The sequence below is a fragment of the Sparus aurata genome, chromosome 24 (genome assembly GCF_900880675.1).
Source record: "Sparus aurata chromosome 24, fSpaAur1.1, whole genome shotgun sequence".
In the NCBI taxonomy this organism is placed as follows: Eukaryota; Metazoa; Chordata; class Actinopteri; order Spariformes; family Sparidae; genus Sparus; species Sparus aurata.
Genome location: NC_044210.1, coordinates 14,703,205 through 14,724,171, shown reverse-complemented (window position 1 = coordinate 14,724,171; position 20,967 = coordinate 14,703,205). Strand labels below are relative to the sequence as shown.

The 20,967-nt window shown below is 42.3% G+C and overlaps 1 protein-coding gene across 13 annotated transcripts in view; it reads left to right on the top strand.

The window, feature by feature from the left end:
* The window catches only part of LOC115576854 (microtubule-associated protein 2-like), a 62,648-nt gene that overhangs the window by 24,460 nt on the left and 17,221 nt on the right, over positions 1 to 20,967 (top strand). For 12 of the 13 annotated variants that reach the window (XM_030409453.1, XM_030409444.1, XM_030409445.1 and 9 more), the window contains 3 exons: positions 8,800 to 8,864; positions 18,432 to 18,609; positions 19,592 to 19,666. In XM_030409453.1, coding sequence (XP_030265313.1) covers positions 18,471 to 18,609; positions 19,592 to 19,666 — 214 coding nt within the window. In that variant the 5' untranslated portion in view covers positions 8,800 to 8,864; positions 18,432 to 18,470. Of the gene's footprint in view, positions 1 to 8,799; positions 8,869 to 18,431; positions 18,610 to 19,591; positions 19,667 to 20,967 lie in introns of all 13 variants that reach the window. The other variant, XM_030409442.1, reaches the window with a different exon arrangement.

Sequence of the window (20,967 nt, the reverse complement as noted above, 5' to 3'; positions counted from 1 at the left end):
TCGGGCCCCTCGGAGCGAGGTCGTTGTTTGGCGCCGAGGTCGGGTTAACCAACTGTTGCCGCGCTCGCAGGGAAAAACTGTGGGTGAGAGGGACATTGTTTTGGAGTCAAAATCGCCCCTGGGTCCAACTGCTGTTTGTCAGCGAGGCATTTGAAATGCAATGGAGACAAATGTAGGTGTTACAGAGACGGCGAGTGTGAAAAAAAAGCAGCCATTGTTTCCCTTCGCTTCTCCAACTGTCAGGATCTGAAACAGAAACATGAATCAAAGGCGCTGTATTCCTGGAATGCACACGTGTAGGATGCAGTGTTTCCATCGAGATTGTTTTTTAACCTTCAAGGCATCCGATACCGATCGCAGATGAACATGCGATGTACGTCACCAGCGGAGGCCAACTGTACGAGAAAGGGTCATTGAAGCCAATTTGACAGAATGCCCCAAAGTGCACTTCGGCGAGTGATACTTGATGTGTCCGCAGCTGGTTGTCAAAGTGCTGACAAAGATGAGGTGAGCCGCAGAGACAGATGCAGCTGGGTGAAATAGACAGCATGTTATTTCCGGGTCGATGCAGGAAAGTCCGAGAATCCTTTGAAAGAGATTGAGTGTCCTTGAGGTCCTACAGGATGAAGTACGGATTACTGAAAAGTGGCGTTCCTGATTTTTCCTTTATCCATAAAGACCATCAGACCCTAAGCGTGGCTAAATTATGAGCTGGTGTATCATGTATGCACCAACTGTTGAATACCCAAAGGAAAAGTTAAGTAGCACACACAAATCTTCAGAGCTAAATAATCTCAATCTTTTGGCAATTTATTTTGGCCATGTCAGCAAACATGCTAATGATTTGACCTGCTGGCCTTTATCTGAGCATTGTATTCCCTCCACCAACGAGGTTATGTTTCCGCCAATGCCAGTTGGTTGGGTGCTAATTTAACTGGTTGGTTGGTTTGGTGGTTGTTTTTTTCGGTGTGGTGGTTGGTAGGTTGGTTGTTTGTTTGAATTGGTGGTTCTTGGGTTGTTTGATTGGTCAGTTTGTAGGTTGGTTACTTGGTTGGCTGGTTGGTTGGTTGTTTGGTTGTTTGGAAGTTTGATTGGTCGGTTCATAGGTAGGTTGGTTGGTTTTTTGGTCGGTTTGGTAGTTCGTAGGTTGTTTGTTTGGTTGATTGGTTGGTTGGTTGGTTTGGTAGCTCGTAGGTTGTTTGTTTGGTTGATTGGTTGGTTGGTCGGTTTGGTGGTTCGTAGGTTGTTTGGTGGTTGGTTGTTTAGTTGGTATGTTGGTTGTTTTTTCGGTTTGGTGGTTGGTAGGTTTGTTGTTTGGTTTGTTTGGTGGCTCGTAGGTTGCTTGTTTGGTGGTTGGTTGGCTGGTTGGTTGGTAGGTTGTTTGTTTGGTTATTTGGATGTTTGTTTGGTTGGTTCGTAGGTTGCTTGCTTGCTTGCTTGCTTTGTCAGCAACATTACACAAAAACATTTTTATTAATCTTCCGGGAAATAATACATTAATCTTGATGAACAAATCTTGCGTGTTTAGGTAGGGGCAATCTATTAATTACAATAATAATCAAAAAATAAAAACCTGAATCTAGCAGATTGAAATATGTTTTATTTGATATTGGATTTGGCTTGGTTGGTTTAAAAAGGAGCTTGGTATTGCTGCTCTACTGCGTACGATTCTAGTGTCCGTATTTGCATTGTATAATTAATTCGATTAGTTGTGGATGTTAAAATGCTGCTGGAAAGCTGATAGATGGGAAAAACATGAAATGAAATCAAGAATTTACATAAATAGGGAGTAGAAAATGGGGAGGTAGCAAGAGATTCCAGAACTATATAATAAATGTTTGTGTTTTTGCCACATTAGTTGCTTGTCAATGTCAAAGCTAACGTATGAACTGACCAGGATCTTGCACCTAACAGCTGCAGTCGTCCGTAAAAATGTGATATTTTGCACATTTTCAGCTGCTTCACATTCTTGAGGGTGAAAGTAATAAAATCATAGCCTGCAGGCCCAGATTTCTGGCCGCTGCGTCCCATCATGTTGATTGATGAATATGTGTGTAATGCTCTGAGGCCACTGAGAAAACCTACATGTATATAACCGCGGACCGGTTCTCCCACCTGCCTCCACTCTTAAGTGCAGCTGTCGCCTCGGGGCGTAAAGATCTGCACCTGGTCCTGCCCGGTTTACATAACGCGGCGAGGAAAAGTGCTGCTCGCGTGTGTTTGAGCTTGCAAGTGAATGTGTTTTGGTTTTCGAATTACAGCTTGAGGCATGTGTCTGCGGTTTTTAGACCGTTGATGTGCCCCGTGCTGGACACCGTGTTCCGGGATGATGCTGGATTAGAAATCGCTTGTGTGGCTGTCGTGCGAGAGTTGTTTTTCGAGTGTAGGCCTGTCTGATCCCGGTAGCGTTCGGGGGCTCACCTCATTACTCTGCCACACAGTGCCCTCTTCACATCCACGCCACGGTCACGCTCGTAGTTCGTCTGCTCGTCGGCGTCTGTGCTCTCTCATGCTCATCCTCTGCTCTATTCTTCCCTCAGATTAATTAATGAGCCTCCCTCCCGGCAGAGATTTTGCTCATTAGCCCTTCTGTAGTCAGTGCAAAGTGTGGAGGTGTACAAAAAGGTGGCGTCCTGTCCCAGTCTGCACACCTGTAAGATTGTCCTCGGAGGCCTGCCGAAGAATAGAGAAGTCAGGACTTCGCACTTGGTCGTGATTAGAAAAGGCGAACTGAATCAGAGATGCAATTACTCAGTGGGTCACATCGAGAGGGAAGTCGGCGGCGGCGATAATGAGGAGCCATAAACGCTTAACGCCATATCCGAAATGGTAATGAACACTCAAATGATGCGGAAGAATAGTCGCCAATATAAATCTAGTTTCCTTACTGCAGCAGCTATTAAGGAAATGTACAAAATAATGCTTCTTAATGATGTTTTATTTTGAAATTCTATCTGTTCTTGATCATATTTCGAACACGCTCTCGAATATTCCTAACCTTGACTACGACTTCTGGTGGCTTTGATGTGTTAAACATGCGTGTGTTTGTGTGTCTGTTGTGCGCCGGCCGGAGGGAGTGTGTCTGGGGAGAAGGAGGCTGTCGGTTTGAATTATGGATGAGGAGAAGGGGGCGAGGGCCATGTTCAAAGACGGAGGGGGGGCGAGTGGAGATCTCAGACGAAAAGGGCCCTGTCAAGTGTACTGCTGGATCCCCTGGTTGGACCAAAACAGACCGCAAACACAGAATAACAAAGCACACAAGCTTCAGTAGTAGCCCCCTTTTGAACCCCAAAGATTACAAGTAACACAATCATACTTCCTGTCCAGCACCTGCTGTAGGGTGTCGGAGTAGTTCTGGAAACACAACTAAGTCTTCAAGTGACATAACACAGTGTCTGGCCGCCATGTTCGACGTCCTCAGGAAACTCGGACTATGTTCCATGCGCTCTCGTTGAATAATAGGGTTGGGTGCGATATGCCCACCATCAGCCCAACAACCGCGACTGCAGATACATTTGTGTTCACTTGCTGAATGTGTCTGCTGCTGAGTACAACCTCTGACTTTGATAAAAAAAAAAAAAAAGTTGAAGTCGTAAAACAAAAAAACTTGCTAATGGCGGATATATTCATCCAATCGCCAAACCAACAAGCTAAAACTGAAAACTGACAATAAAAAGTTGTTTCAAGATGTAGGAAATGCCAGACACTGCTTCATCCATTTTTTTTTTTTTTTTGCAACCAAGTGAGGAATTTTCATAGGAATAAACAGGGTGCCATCTCAATACATATCAGGGACATTACTTCCTGCACCGGACGTGAAGGTTGTTGTTTTTGAGCAAAGATTGTACACAAGCTCAGAAATTAATGCTACGTGTTCGCAAGATGTGACGGGTTCAGGTGTCTGGTATCCTCCACTAACATCGGTAGCATACAGGCAAGTATGTTAACAACAAACGAAGCCGGTTATCGAAGTGTGTCGCCTGCCTTTCTCCAGCCATAATCGATCTATAGCTTATGCATTGACCTGGTCTTGCATATTGTGATGACTGATGCAGTGTTTTCTGTGTGTTCTGCCTTCTAAATCCTGAGTGTACTTGTGTCTGAAACTGAGATTTGGATAATTAACATCCTGCAGGATGAGCGTCCTCAGAGATCAATGCACCGGATTTAAAGGATTGTCTGTGATGCAGAGAGCGACGCTCAACAAAACAACAGAACCAGATCCTTCTGGAGACGTCTTTCTGTGATGTCTCCCCTCCTTTATCTCGTCTCTTGGCTCGTTTCGGCGGAGTTCAGCAAGTTTATCGGGCCTTTTAGCGCAGAGCTGAGATTAGGATTCATTTCCTGTTTGCCTCGTCTCTGATGATGAAGTCAAATCTGTGGATTAGGTCGGCCTCTGACCTCCTTCTCCTCCTTCCCCTCCTTCCTCCATCCTTGACTCGCCTTCTGTTTTTCACCCCATTTGGCCTCCGTCCTCCTGGGAGGCACGCAAAGGTCACGGCGAATGTCAGGCAAGAAAAATGCGACGTCAACTGTGTTCCTCTTTGCCAGAGTCTCAAGACAAATTGCTTGTTTGTTCAACCCCTGCGCCCACCGTTTGTGCCCATCCGTTAAGTATCGACCCACAGGATGCGCTGGTGGAGCTGATGGCCATCTCGGGTGACTGACATCAATCGTCAGCGTTTTTAATCCTGGAAAATCCGCAATTAATGAGTTTGAAGATTAGATATGACTCACCGCAGATAGTTTTTCATAATCAGATCATCAGTGCGGAAAAGAAAAAGGCAGACGAAGAAGTCATTTGGTGAAAGTGATCAAAAAGAAGATGATTATTATCAGGAATTCACTCATTAATCTGTTATTCTCACCGATTACAGTTAAATTGCATCAGCTTGTTAATTAGTTTTCTTAGATCACAAGCTCACTTTTGGGAAAAGAAAGAAGATGTAGATGAATCGTGTTGATCTGGACTTTGGTTGCGTAACAGGCCGACTGTTGTGCGACAGTTAAAAGCAAAGTTTTCAGTGCAACGCTTCTATTCTTATCACGCTGCTGATATTTTTGGGCAGGGCGGGAACTACAAATCTCTGTATCTTCCTCTCTCCTCATCCATTTCTCTCTTTTTTTTCTTCCCTGACTGGCCCCATGAGGAGAAATTACTTCCTGTGTAACCTTGGTTTGTCTTTTTTTTCCCCGCTTTCTATTTTCTCCCCTCTCCACTTCCTGTCTTTGCTGTAATATCGCCTCTGTTCATGCAGAGAGTGATTTATGACACATTATAGGAAAGAACTTACGTGGAGAGATGTAAAAAATGCAGATGTTTTAGTTCAATCTGTTCTGGAGGCTTAACCCTTTTTCTTTTTGCTTGTGGTTCTGTAGGTTTCATTCCTTCAGATTAAAAGACTGCACCAACAGTGGTTTTGCATATTTTAGTCCATTGAAGACAAATTGCACATGTTTTTTGTCATTGCCAGCATTTTTACAGGAATTGTACGGAGGCCCTGAAGTGACCTGAGCAGAAAAAAAACAAAAAAAAAGTTTTCTTTAGTTGCCAACCTTTCACAAGGAATTTATGGAGGCATAAAAATACAAATAAATGACATCTGAATTCATATTTGCTAAACTTTTTACGAGGAATGTATAGAGGCCCTGAAATGACCTGAGCAAAAATAAATATGTTCTGCATTTCTGGTGCAAAACATTTAAAATGCACCATAAATGTATGAAAATCATGACTTTTGATAATCTGTTGTAATCACTTGTTTATGAAAATAGGCACTTTGATTTCTTTCTGAGTTGTTATCATCTATGCATTTGCGAGAGTTAGACGGGAAGATTGATACCAATATTGTATATTTGTCAGATATGAGGCTATAGCTAGCTTTTTAGCTTAGCTTAGCATTAAAACTCACCTGAAACTTATTTTCATGCATATTAGTAACTTTTGTTATGCACAAGAACCTTTGCATTTTTTAGACCCATGGAGAAAGATGTGCCTGCTTTTTAAAAGACATATATGGAAGCCCCAATGTGACATTTCCAGATGCGTATCAATAACTTTCAGCTATGCATAAAGATCTGTGTTTTAAAGTTGTCTTTTCGGCAATTAACTAACAAACATTCAACAAAGATGTTCGTAAGACAACAGCGCATCATAAATTAAGAAAAAAGAAGGTTAAATCAGTCAATCAATGCATTAGAAAATGTAATTAAGTAATGTAATTTCTGTGAAGTGTATGTGACTTGATGCTAATGAGGCTTAAAGATTCTCAACCACCTCTGTGGTCCTTAAAAAAACATTGTTGGAAACAGTAAATCAGTGTAAATTCCAGTGGGTATGCAGCCAAAGCTTTGATATTATGAGTATGAAAGCTTTGGCTCCATTACAGCTGATTAACTGCCAAACAAGCGCTCTGGATTTTAATAAATAACCTTCAGAATTCTTTTTTCTTTCCTTTTATCAACCCCAGCTTCTTTTCCTTTCCTTTCCTTTCCTCCAGACAAACTGTCAATTAGACGACAAAGAAAAAAATCGCACAGTTCTGGAGGAAGTTTGGGTTTAATTCAATGATCGACAACAATGCTCCACAATAAAACACTTAAGATACATTTTAAGCATGCAAGTGCAATTAAGAAAAGCGTGACCGCACAATCGTATTAATTGCAGAAGCATAACTATTAAAAATTACAACAGGAAGCCTAAAAGGGCAAGAAACATGTTGTTTTGGATTTCTGTTATCACTAAGGGAAGTCAAAGGCAGATTATAAAATGATTTCCCAAACTCTCCTTTGTATATTGGTCGATTGTGTGTCTTTGCAATAAATCTGAATTGTACTTTGGTAGAAGTACTCGTCTTTCCTCCTTTGAGTATTCTGTTTCCTCTTCTTTTCTTACCCCCAGGCCTCTTTTCTCTCCTCTCAAATAAATCAACCTCTTTCCTGTTTAGAGGATCTCTGCTGTGCTCTCTTTGCGTCTCTCTTTACCTCATCCTCTATCTTTTTCTCTCTCTGTCCAACTGCCTGTTTTGGCGCCAGAAGCCCCCTGACGGCCCTTTCACACTGTTTTAATGTTAACAGGATGCTCTGTTTTTCTGCCTCCCTGTCGTCCCAAAGCAGAGTAAATGTGCAAGTCTGTCTTTCTTCATGACGGGGCTTTAGCTTCAACTCATCCCCCCTGGCTCAGCCCCAACGGACAAATCCAAGAGTTTCACCAATCTTACAAACACTAGCAGAGTCAGTCCAGTTGGCACACAGATGTCAAGCTCTCTTGTAATCACTTGAGTCGTTTTCTTCTCTGCCTTTGCCTATAGTTCAACATTTTGCAAAATATATTTATTTGCTTTCTTGCTGAGAGTTAGACAAGAAGATTGATACCAATATTGTATATATTGTCAGATAGAAGGCTATAGCAAGCTTTTTAGCTTAGCTTAGCATAAAGACGGAAACACGGGGAACATTTAGATGCTGCTTCTTATCAGACAACATCTAAAGTTCAATAATTATCGTGTTATTTATAGTTTGATTCATTTAAACAGAAACTGGAATGAACAAAATGACAATTCACCATGTCAGGAAGTTGTTGCTTTAACAAAAAAATTAAAAAAAAAATTTTTAAGTTTGGTATGTATCCTAACTCTTTGTAAATTGATGAATTTTTACTTTACACTTCCATTTTTGTACAGAGATATATTTAAAATGGATTATTTCACTCTTTTGACAGAACCAAGCTGGCAGTTCCCCTTTGTTTCTTGTCTTTATGCTAAGCTAAGCTAATTGGCGACTGGCTCCAGCTCCATATATGCCCTCTGTAGATACACTTAACATTTTTCATTGTTTTTTTATTCAGTTTTTTTTTTTTTTTAGATAGAAGGCTTTAACTTGTAGCTGGTTAGCTTAGCATAAAGACTGGAAACAGGGGGAAACAGCCTGGCTTTGTTCAGACAAAATCAAAAAAATTTAGACTTCAATTTTAGTATGGATCAGTTTCCCCCTGATTCCCAGCTAAGCTAACTGGCTGCTGACTCCAGCTTTGTATATGCCGTACAGTCATTAAACTGGTTTAGATACTCTCATGTTATTTTTGGCAAGAAGCAAATATGCACAATTATAGCACATATTTCCCCCAAAAAATTAGAACTACTGCATTAGTGCCAAGCCACACAACTTCCCAGTGGTCCAAATGGATAATCAAATTGTGGAAATACACAATATTATAGTTTTTTAAATTAGAAGCGTCCAACAATAATACTCAATGCCATCTTCACTTAGAGTTTGTAACAATATAAATTAAAAAATGTGATAATTTTAACAATACTCGGGAATAATGGCGTTCATTTGGATTCAAAACATCCATGTCCAATTATGAAAATTAATTAACATGAAATGCCTGACACGTCCCGCGATGACACTCACGATGCAGTCAACAGAAAGGCATTTACATGTGTATGCGCTCCCAGACGCTCGAGCACACGCTGAATAGATTAGATTGTCTTGGCTTTGTTGTTGTGTTCAGCCCATCAGCGGGGCTTAAAAGAGACGAGGCCATGCTGAGGTTTGGATTAATGCTGCTGGTGACGGAGCTAAGCTGCTGTGTGCATGCACGGCTCATGCACGGCTGTGTTTAACACATAAGAGGTGTCTTGTAAGAACCCTCATTTGATTCTGGGCTAGCCAGGCTGGATTCAGAGGTTAGCACTTAAAGCTATCGGTGAATTAAACAGGCTCAGGCCCAATGAAACAACTTTATTAGCGTTTATTGATGCCTAAACGTGTCTTCCCTCTTCTCTTTTTTCCGTTCAGGTCTGAGCAGACGCCTCACCTCAGCACGTGCCTGTTTCATCCATAAGTGAAGACAGCTCTTCAAGGTAGGTAAGCTAACGGAAAAACAAAGACGTGATTTATTAGGAGTCTATGGCAACACTAGCATCTCTGAGGGGCTATACTTTGGTGAAACGGAGAGCTAAATGCTAAAGAGAACACATAAGTGAATGAATAAGTGTCAGCAGCTCCCTGAGGCTTTACCTAGGCATAGTGGTGAGCTAAAGGCTAACGTAACCAACTTTCAGAGGGAGGTATAATGTTTACCATGTTCTCTATTTTAGTTTAGTATTGAAAATGTGAGGTTTCATGGAGGGAAAAAAACTAATGTGTGTCTGTGATTAAATAATTCTTGCTAATGAATTAGCAATTTTGTTTCTGTGCACAGGCAAAACTTTCATGATGGCATAAAATGGCTAATTCAAGAGCAGCAAGTTCTTAATTACAGAGCACATTTTTTATTTCATCCATGTTACCTCACAGTTTCTGTAATTTACCTTGCTAGCACGCTATCATGTGTTAGCTAGCACAATGGGAATGTGATTTGTTTGGTGAAATTCGCGAAATTACTGGCCCTGACGATAGCGCTAAAAATTAAAATAAAAGTGTGCACATCACCAAATGTATTCTAGTTGTTAGGAAGTTTAAATAAAAGGTCAAACCTTGTGGTGTCGCTCGAGGATAAGTCAGAGATTTACTAAAGATAGTGGGATTCGTCATCTGGGAACCATGAATGTCCACACAAAACCTCATTGTCCGTTGGCAATACATCGGATTGCTGCAGAGTTAGTTCAGTCTGGACCGGCAGACTAAAAGACAAACATTGGTATCTAAAATACATTTTGAACCATGAAACCAACTGCAGATATTCTGTTTTTCTTAAGTACAACGATTAAAGACAGATATTTGTGGTTTCAGGGTGGTAAAATTGTTCAAACCACCGTCATAAAAACAGCCCGATTACTTTCCTCAGAGGAGCAACTACCAACAACAAAGGAGAAAACTTGAGTTCACTCGTTAATGTAGTCTATAATGGAGACATAAAAGTCGATAGAAGTGGTGCCAAGCTGCCAGCCTGGCTAGAATGCCAGTTGCAAAGTTGCAGGCTGAGAAAGGTTTATAGGGAACCAATCTCAAGGCTGATTGTTTTATTAGTCAATAACCATTAAATTGTGCAATCAACGTTAACTTCTTCATGACTCTTCAAAACAAAAAACATGTCTCCTGCCATTGTAAAGAAACAGCTTAAACATAGAGGTCCTGGGCTGCTGCCAGATGGTTATACTACACACTACGTCTACGCCATGACATTTCACACTCACGTTTCCCATGACTCATGGGGCCCGGGGAGTCCGATCTAAGTGGCTGCACTCAGCCAGATGATTAGCTTGGCTGTTCGCGGATATGTAATAGAGGGAGAATTATGCTCGGCAACATGTGGGAAGCTAGAAAGGGGCCGATTGTTTGGGGTTGATGTCATGCGAGATATTTTTTGCCCGCCAAAAACAGCAGTCATTAACTCAGGAACTCCAATTTCATGTTTTGAGCTTTCCTTGTTTGACTTTCGTGAAGGGAAAGTGAAATGACAGAGTGAGCCAGCCGTAAGTGTAGATTCGGTCGTTAAACATTTGTTTCAGAGGAGGCTTTCTGTTTGTGTCTATATTTAGCGCATTAACAATGTGTTTGCTCCCAGACGGAGACGTTTAGCGTTGCGGGGGGGCGTCAACGAGGGGGTGTGTATGTTTGTGGTTGGGTTTGATTTGAGTAGGTTGTGTGAATGAGTGTGCAGGGCGGGGGCTGTCGACCGTCATGTAATCCCCTCAGCCGCGAAAAGACGCATGAAAAGGGAAACAAGAAACACAGCAGTGTGAAATTGTCACAGTTTTTGCTCTCTTTATTTTTGCAAGAATTAGTGGGAATTATTATGCAGGAACAGCTGGTTGAATCTGAACAACAGTCCTGACAACCGTGGTCGGATACATTACTTTGTCAGGTTGTCCCCTCTGTCCATCCCTATCTTGTGAACGCCATATTTCAAGAACGCAAAGAAGGAGTTTCTTCAAATTTGGTAAAAGTGTTCACTTCGACTCGAGGATGAACTGCAATTTGGTGGCCTAGGGTCAAAGGTCAAGGTCAATGTAACCCCATGTAACACAATTTGGGCCATTCCTTTAATCATTATGATAATCACAAATGCTTAAAAGGATAGAATGATGACCTTATGACATTAGATATCCAAGAGGTCAAAGGTTAAATGTTCTTTGACATCATACATCTCTGCCCATTACTTAACACAATGGTATGCATTGCTAATCATGATTTCCTATTTTTTAATGCCTCAGATTAGTTTTTGTTGTGTGACAACAGACGAGAGAATGACCGGAAATGTGTTGGGTCCTCCTGGAAGAAGGCAAAAAGAGTACTTTAAAATTAGAGGTAATCCAAGCACTCCAAATATTTCAAACATCATCAAACACTGGAGGGACGGAACATTTAAAACCCTTTTTAATTTAGTTGCTAAATCATTAAAAAGGCAACATGTTTGTCTCCATCAAGACTCAAAACGACAACCAACTAATTTGACATTTTGCTCGAGGAACTATGATGAACGATCAACATAGCTGCTTAATCAGTGTCTATTCATTTGAATGGCTTCAGCTTCAGTGTGTTTAATACATCAATATTTTTTCATCAATCCAATCAATACAATTGAATATGTATATAAGAGCTTCCATTCTATTGGTTGAACTATTTTTGGTCATAGAAGAAGCCAATAAAAAGTACAGACACAGATGTTTGTCTTGTTTACTTGCCCTATCGACTCAAAAACAGTCTTTTGAGTAACTGCTAGAGGGATCGCAAGTAGATATTCATTTGTTTTTTAAAATGTTATCAAGTATTGTCTTTAATATTGTATTAAAGCACAAAATGGAGGACAGAATGGGAGTTCATTCCTGTTCTTTTTCTCTTTGCATTCCCGCTATATGTGTCATCATGACGGTGCTACATTAAATACCAGCCTCCATCAGCACCAGTCTAAAAGTCTGAAAATGACATCATCAAGCCCGACCAGCAACCAGCTATCAGTGTATTGATGAATTTAAATGGCTCGGCTCCCATTTGTGTCAGCGCGGCTAGGAACGACCCCCGGGGCTGCGCCCGAAGGATTGGGTGACCTATTTCAAGATCCATAACGTGGTCAGAGTCCTCTCTGTGCAGCCGGCACCCTCTCCTGACTGCCCACCAGCCCCTCCTCCCATCATCACCATGGGAACAGTGACATCAGCGTGGGGTGGGGCTGATGTGTGCCAGGAAGCATCCAGTCCTCTGATGAGACGGGAGGCTTGAAAACTGAAGAGAAGAGGGCGCAGGCAGCGAGAGGAGGGGATAAATCTGTGTTAGGACGCAGCCGTCACTTTGATTTATGTTCGACCTTAAATCGTCTTGAGAGGGGAAATTCAGTTTGTGGACTCACCAAAACCATCCAGTATACGAGAATAACTCGGGGTTAGTTCAGAGAAGGTAGAAACTACAATCATTTTAGCCAACAGCTGATTGGATGTGACACCATGCAGCGTGGCAGTTAGAGGGATCATGTCACGGTCGAGGCCTCCAGCAGACTTTTTAAATACTCATCAGCAACACATTGAGACAGTACAGAACATTTATGCAAAATCTCAAACAAGTTCTTATGCCTCTGCTTAGGTTTAGGTTCTTGGTTTTGGTTCGAGAACAATGGTGGTTTGGCTTAAAACACCTGTTTGACGATCACGGATGGAAATGATCCGACTTTGGTTGTTTGATAGCCAAACACCACCTTCACTTTGATATGCCAGGATGTTTTAGCCCACCCTCACCTACAGACATTACGGTTGAGTCCGCCAAGTCTTGAGATCAAACTAGAACTACTTCGTTAATGGGTTGTAGTTTAGGAGCAGTTGTCACCCAATCAGAAGGTCTGGGTTTCAATCCCTGGCCCCTGTAGTCTACGTGTTGAAGTGTCCTCGGGCAAGATACTTGCTTGTGATGGTTGATTCAGGGTCTGGCATGATTACTCCTTGACCTGATTACCACTTTTGGTTTAACCCCAATGAAAATGAACGTATGACTCTGTAGATAACAGATTTTTAAGTATTTCGTTTCCAGTCATTTTTTGGTTTTGTAGGAAGTGATAAATCCCTGTAAGAAACAACCACACCTCTTTCTCCCACATGACATGTTTCACTCACATAATCTCCCTGCACCTATACTGCTGTCATTACGGTACTTAATCTGCAAGGAGTGGATTCAGCGCCGGCACCTTAAATACATGGGCGTGTGTTTGGTGCTCGTCACGCTTGTGTTCACCATATACACGCTTCATTCACACTCGGCCGGCAGCGCTCGTTATGCTTCAATCCCCCACACGTCCTGCTGAGTCAACGAAACATAATCCAACCGTCTGCTGCTGCTGCTGCTGTGGCGGAGGAAGCCGCTGGATTCTGGGCTGATTACAGGTCAGGGAGACCTTGAGTGTCCTACTGTCGTCCCTCAGGGCCGCCGGTTCACTGTGACAGTCACACATCACACACTGAGACCTGCTGTACATTGACTGTGTGGCAATGTCGCTCCTGTTCTTGATTCATATTCTCATTTACCTGCAAATTATCAAACAAACCAATTCATTTTCATGGATGCAGGAAACATATTAAGTGTTATCGAGCAGTTGTGGCACAGCATTGGTCACAAAAATGCAATAAAATCATACGTTTAGGGCTGCAGCCAACAATTATTGTCATTACTGGTGAATCTATGAATTATTCTGGGTTAATCAATTAATTGTTGGTGTATAAAATGTCAGATTACAGATAAAAGTGGCCGTCATAATTGAATGTAGCTGAGTATATTTACTCCAGTGCCATACTTGAGTACAGTTTTTATGTATTTGTACCACATTTTGGAGGCAAATACTATATATGTATATATATATATATATATATATATATATATATATATATATATATATATATATATATATATATATACATATAATCTCAACATAATGGAATGTCAAGAGGAGCAGGAGGAGAGGCTCAAATATAAGTTTATTATAAAAAATTAGGACCATCCACGAAAAAACACAAAGGTTTCCAAACACAGACGCACACAAACTCGGGCGCTCACACAGAGGATTAAGGCCAGGTTGGCCTACTGAGACTGGCTGCCAGAGATTCCATCCTCCCTCCTAAATGGATGCTGACATTCCGATGTGAGCGGCGCTCCATGGCGGCGTGATGAGTGACCCAGATTGGGGGTGAGGTTGGTGGCGGCAGGGATGGGTGGGGGGGTGGGAGGCGCAGACAGGGGAGGGAAGTGAGGTCGGATTAGGGATGTGGGGTGGGGTGGAGGAGACGGATGCTTGGGCTGAAAGGTAGAGGGAAGTGTGGAGAGGGGGGGGGCGTGGGAGTGCGAGACGTGCCGTTGAAAAAAGAAAGAGGAAGACAAAATACACTGGAGCCTCGAGGCCTGCTGCCACACCTTTTCTTCCCAGCGAGACATCACACTGGCATGTTCAATTTAAGGAATCAATCCCGAGATGTAACGGGGTGTGACAGTCCTTTTCTGACTCACAGTGCTGTTGATTTAACCCTTTCAAGATCAGGACACCGTGATGGATCGCATGCTGAGAAAGTCGCGGGCTATGTGCTAATGTGGTAACCTCATTTTCAAGTTAAGTGTCGCAGCTTTTGTGTCGGTGTTTTGGGGTTGAGCTTGAGGTCGGCTTAAAAAAAGGAATGTTTTGTCGTCAACTCAGCACAAAGTAAACTGCTCGATGACCTTCCAGAGTGTCGTCAAAGTTGTCCTGTTGAACTCCGCCTGCCTCTCAACATGTTATGTCTGGAAAAGTGCCCATAATTCACCTCATCATTTTCACTCTTAACACGGTCGGACTGGTAAATCGCTAAAAGGGAGAGACTGGCGAGGGCGGTGTCAGATCACGTTAACCGTACCAGGATGACAGGGCGTGCCTGGAGAGCAAGGTCCCGAGACGGGGCACACCCAGACATCAGGAGAAAGATAAACAACGTGACATGAGTTCAGCGCCCTATGTTGCTAGAAGTGTTTATTCATTGTTGTATTAAAAATTTACTACTATTGACGGCTGTTTTGCGAGGCCGAATTGCCCCTCTGGGACAATTAAAAGTAAGGAAATAAAGTAGCCTAAATTATTAATTTAAAGATAAATATTAAATTAATAGATCAGCCAATCTGAGGGTAAAGGGCAGAAAGTAGATGCTGTGCTGTGGATTAACCTTAAAATATACACTTGTACATGGTGTACACTTTCCTCCGAATATATCAAATAGTACTTAAGACCAAAAGGGCAATAAATTAGCTTTAAATTGTCTAAAGCAGGGATTTTCATAGCTTAACTATGTGAAAATTAATATATATATCCAAATATTGAGTCAGTTGTAACGCATGAACAAAACGTGTGTTCATTAAAGTGAATCTAGTGAACTGAATTGCTAACTAGCTAAATTATCTTACCCCAAAACGGTAAGTTGTAGTTCACTCAAAGTAATGGATAAATGGTTAAAAAACAATGTTAAGATATATATATTTTTTACATTTCAGTTATAAAAATAATGCATACATAGTTGACAGAGTTTGCTAAAAGTTAGCTAAGCTAAATGTTTAAACATTTGAAACAGCTTACTGTCATGAATAGCCTCAATGGTTGAGCTAGCTAAGTAGTTATTCAGTTAAATGGTTAAAATATTCATCCCAAAGTAATGGATCAATGGATAAAATATGTAGCTAATTGAAAATAGTTAACTTAAAGTCAGGATAGCCTGCTTGACTAAGCTAGGCTAGTAGCTAGTAGCTTAATGGGAAATGTTAAACAATGTGCAACTAAAAGAAATTTATAAATGGTGAAACAAAAAGTAATGGTTCATCTTCTGCGATTTAATGGAAGGGTTAGGCATCCAAATACAAAAACATCAACATGACCAACACGCCAATGCATAATAAAAGCAAAAGCAGCAGATCTACATCTGTTGTATGTATTGCTTTTGAATTTGTGAGGGGGAAACGCTGCGCTCGTGTTTCCTGTGCAATTTAGTGCCTTTTTGATCGAATGAGAACATAAAGGATTTATGTAAGCTGCCAGGGTTTATGACATCCTTTGTCGGGGGCCGATGTGTTGAATGCCAAGTGTGGCACAACATCGCCAAAACAGCAGCTGAAAGCAGGTCATTGCAATTCCAAACCACCATCAGCTCAATCTGACTGTCAGCGCACCAGTTTTCTTCCTCAGCAACAGCTGGGACCAGCCCGGCCTCTGACGGAGCCCCTGGGCTGAGATTTTCAGTCTCAGACAGTTTGGCCCAGTATCTTTGAGTGTCAGTGGGTCTTTCTTCCTCCTCGCTTCTCTTTTTCTTTTTTTTCTCCCCCCTCTCTCGCTCCTCTGATCCTCACGTCTTCCCACTGCAGCAGACATTAGCCGATCGCTGAGAGCCTGTCGTCATGCAGCGCTGCAGGGAAGGAGAGGAGAGACACTTTAGAGAGGAACGAGGAAGGACTGAGCGTACTCGTACCAATGTTTCAGGACTGGATCAGACAAGAATCATTGTATCCCTTTAAATCTAAGATAACAGTTCCCTAAAAATGAATTTCTTGGCTCGGTTTAAAAAGAATTCTTTCAGGAAATATGCCAGTCCTTCTATCATATTTATACGCTAAACATGTAGAGTCTCAGCTGGTGAGCTTAGCTTCGCATAAAGGCCGGAAGCAAGGAGGAATGATATTGAGTTGGTGGCATCTCCTGGACACCAAATGTTAGCTACAAGGTGTTGATAACGGTTGAAACAATTAGCTAAGTGTAAGTGATCGAAATACACTTTATCAACGGTACAACCTCTTAGCTTAGCATAGAAGGTAGAAATTAATAGCAGGTAGAAATTATATTGACTTGGTGTGGATAAATGCAAGGGAACAGTGATCAAAAAAAAAAGCTAAAAGAAAAACCAAAATACTTTGTATAGTCCGCTTATACGCTCAAAATATATGCTTTCTTGTGAAATATGAAGCCTGCTAGCCAGTTAGCACTGCTTAGAATAAAGGCTTGACACAGGGAGAAGCAAAATCAGTTGGTTAAAACTACTGGCTACCACATGTGTGCTTTAAAGTTCATCAGTTCATAATTTAGCAAGTCAAGTAGGCTAGGCTAATCCCAAATGTTAACTTCAAGTTATGGATAAATGGTTGAAGCAGTTAGCTAAATGTAGCTATAAATGGTATAGTTAGCTAAAGGTAAAGGATAAGTGGTTAAAATACAAAGGGAAAAGTATTATAATAGTTTAAATAGTCAGTTAATACACAAAAAATGTTTTTTTTGCTAAATATGTAGCTTTTCAAATGGTTAGCTTAGCTTAGCATAAAGCTACAGCTGGCTAAATGTAGGTATAAATTGTATAGTTAGCTAAAAAATAATGGACAGGTGATTAAAATCCAAAAATAAAAAAGACAAAAGAAAAAAAGGAGACTAAAGCTAAATATTTAGCTTTCCAGTTGCTTAGCTTAGCTTAGCATAAACAAGCAGCTCAAGCTAAACAAAAAAGGTAACAGCTAATGGTCACAGTTCAGTCACAAGATGCTTGTGCTGCACTGTAACAGAAAGGGACCTGACAAACAAGCTGGAGGGAGGAAGGAAGAGACTGACGATTTGTTCTGATGAAATTAGCTGCAGCTGTTTGAAGATAATGATGCTATTTAGCTAGCCTGCCAGGCGAGGCAGGGCCCCCCTGCTAATCTTGTTTAAAATGCAACATTTTGTGTTTCCTCTGAGGGGAAAAACGAACGCTTTCATGGAGGGTACACGCTCGATTAGAACGCAGATACGCTGATGGTGCGTCCTCGACTGGGACTAACCTTTTTGTTCTCATAATTGGAGGGAAACGGCTTGTTGCGCTGAAGTGAGGCGCTAATAGGTTGCTGTCACGTGATGCACTTTAATGTCGAGATTTGTAGGTGTGTGTGTATGTGTGTGTGGAGCACTTTATCCCCTGAATGAATGGGGCGAGCCCGTCAGACCCATCTGCTGGACCCCCAGAAGACCTGTTGTGGTTGCCATGGCAACAACCTCCTTATCAGCGGTGAGGGGGGATATGAAGGGTGTGTTCGCCGTTTCATACGCCGCCTGCTGCAGTGCACCTCAACATTTTATTTAATCCTCATGGTATCACATATTTTGTGATTTGATATAAATATGAAATGCTTTTTTGCTCATTTTCTCTGCTGGATGCCATTTTGGGGCAGGTGATGGTGTCACGCTCCACCTGTTCATCTCACAGAAAGAACATATTTTGTTGGAGCCTTTTTATGGAGTCAAATCCGGTGTAAAACTGAACAAACAAAAGGAATTAGAAAAGAATAGGCAGGGATATTCTCTCCGTCTCTCCCTCCAGTCTCAGCACGTGGATGCTGAGACAAAGGCTGAGCCGGCACGCGGATAACGTGGCACCTCGCGCCCTCTGGTGGCTGATTCTGTGAGCTCCACCATGCGGTGTTCATCCTGAGGTTCCCTTCAGACGGCTGCTCTAACTCTGCTTGTTCCCCCTCTCCATCAGGTGACCCGTCCCCTCCCCCGGGCGTCCCAGCAGGCAGGCATGGCAGACGGTCGACAGCCAGACGAGCACTGGTCCACAAACGGCCAAGAGAACGGCGAGAACGGCTACTCGGCCTACAGCTCTGCCTACAGCCAGAACGGATACCACGGTGGGGCGGCTGCACATCCTGGAACGACAGGTAGGAGGACGAGAGCGTGTGGTGTCATTGTACAGTGACATTGACCGGACTGCCAGATGGGTAAATGTGATTGGTGTCACGGTGCCAGGCGAGGACAGACAATCCCCCTGAATATGAAGAGTCTTTGTTATGAGTCTCTTGTGGATTTAACTGCTCAAGTGATTAAAAAGTATAAAGGTTACGGAGAGATTCTGACAGAACAGCAGAAAGCGTCATTACTCTAAACTTTGACCTTTAAAATATTATGTATAGGAGCTCGTTTGAAGGTTTCGAAAACCCTCCAAGCTCTAAAGTATAAAAATGTGGCGAGCTAACAGTCGCTAAGTCCTACAAATAAAATGAAGCATCCTATCCGTTGTTGGACTATCGAGTCTTGATTTGTAAAGTGTGATACATGGTAAGATACATCCATGACTTGTAGCTGCTGCTAGCTTTTTAGCTCAGTTAGCCGTGCAGCTATTTGGACAACGTTCCGTGAGATCGATATATCCATCGTAGAAACACGGGCACATTTTTTTACAGCAAGGTTTAAGGTTTTCAGTGAAATGCCAGAATCCTGAGTGAGATGTGTGCAAAGATAGATAGTAAAGGAAGAGGAAGGAAGAGGAAGAAGTGACAGGAAGTAAGTTGAAGGTGAGCAAGATAAATGGGGTGAGATAAGAGAAGACGCTGGTTACGAGACTTTCTATGTGTGTGTATGAATATTACAGTCTTTTCTCCCAGTGTCTTCAATTTTTTAATGGTTTTGACATGACGCACCATCTCGAGGTGAGTCGGCGCTCTGTCTCGACGTTACGCCACCAAATATCCTCCGCCGCTCATCACGAAACAAAGCGTTGACCTCAAAGCGAGGCCTCCCGCAGAGACGAGGTCAGCGGAGTCGCTCCTTTTTTCATTTCCTTCCTCCCATCCACGTCTTGTCTTCCCGGTGTTTGTCTCTCTCTCTCTCTGTCTGTCTTTCTCTCTCTCTCTCCCTTCGCAGTGGATGACTCAGCCAATTTGCCTCCCTCCCCTCCCCCCTCTCCATCCGCTGAGCAGATTGGGCCCGTGGCACAAGGTACACCCACACACACTTTTTAACCACTCGGGGTGAGAGTGTGAATGGCGGTGAGAGTGGTAAATAAAAAAACAACACATCTCTAATCTGAGATCAACAAACACACAACAAAAAACAACAAAAAAATTGTCCTCCTCTATCTTCTGGTCCGGCTTTCTGTCACCTCGCATGTCGGCTTAGCGTCCAATCACCCTCTGAGTAGTCTGCAGCATGTGCCACACCATCCCGTCCTGTTAGTTTAGTTCCCTACAATTAGTTTTCTAACACATAGCGGGCTAGACGACACAAACGACCTCCGTAGCTGTAGGCGATAGCACACAACCTGCCACAGGAGCCCTTCATCCCACCAGCACTCGTCTGCTCTCCCCTTCACGACGTCTCCTTTTGTCGTTCCTTTCCTCATTTTTGTGCATCAATTTTCTCTCACCGAGTAAATCGCTTATTGGCTTTCAACTCTTTACTCACAGAGAGCAGCGAGGCCTGTTTTCTGATCATTTCTCTCCTCGCATGCGGCATGCAATCACCAGAACACAGGGGGATGTAGTCCCACGGCACGTTTTAGAAGCTAACGATCAACTTTTCTACACCAGCAGAGCAAATTCTTAAAGATGTTTTCTGTATTCAAATTACACAGTTTGTTAACCGCTTATTGGGAAATTGCAGAATACTATCATGACATAATATTGGGGTCGTTTTCAAAACATTTTGAGGTAATTATTGTAGTAATTTGGGAGTAATTTAACTTTCCCGCTTGGTTATTACCACCTTTTTACCATGTCAAATGGTAAGACCTGTAAAATTAACTGTTATTAAAAAGTAACTGCTTGTTATTCAGGGTTAGAATATGAAGTAAGATGTTTTATTATTCCTAAACGAAATGTGAAAATTCTGAAAAGGCTCATTTATGCCCCAGTTGCGTACTAAGATGGATACATCAGTTTCAAATAATAATGATATTGTACCTGTTAAGGATAGGGGAGGCGATTCTTGAGAAAGATATTTGAATGTCGAGTCTATTCCCCGGTCGTCAAATACTGCCACTTTGGGTTACACCTGTGGGCTGAATACCCACCCAAGCGTTGGTATTTGACGACCCGGTAATAAGACTTAAGATTCAGTATAAGATATCCAGTACTTTTTGGATGTCCGCCAGTGTTCAGACTTCTCCGTCATGTTCTTTGACCTCCTCTCATGAACTTTTGGCTGCACCGTCCCCACAGTTCTGGTGGTAGTGCTCTGTTTCGTCCACATCTGTAAACTTTCAGTGAACTTGCAAAAATATGACAAAATGAGCGCAGAGG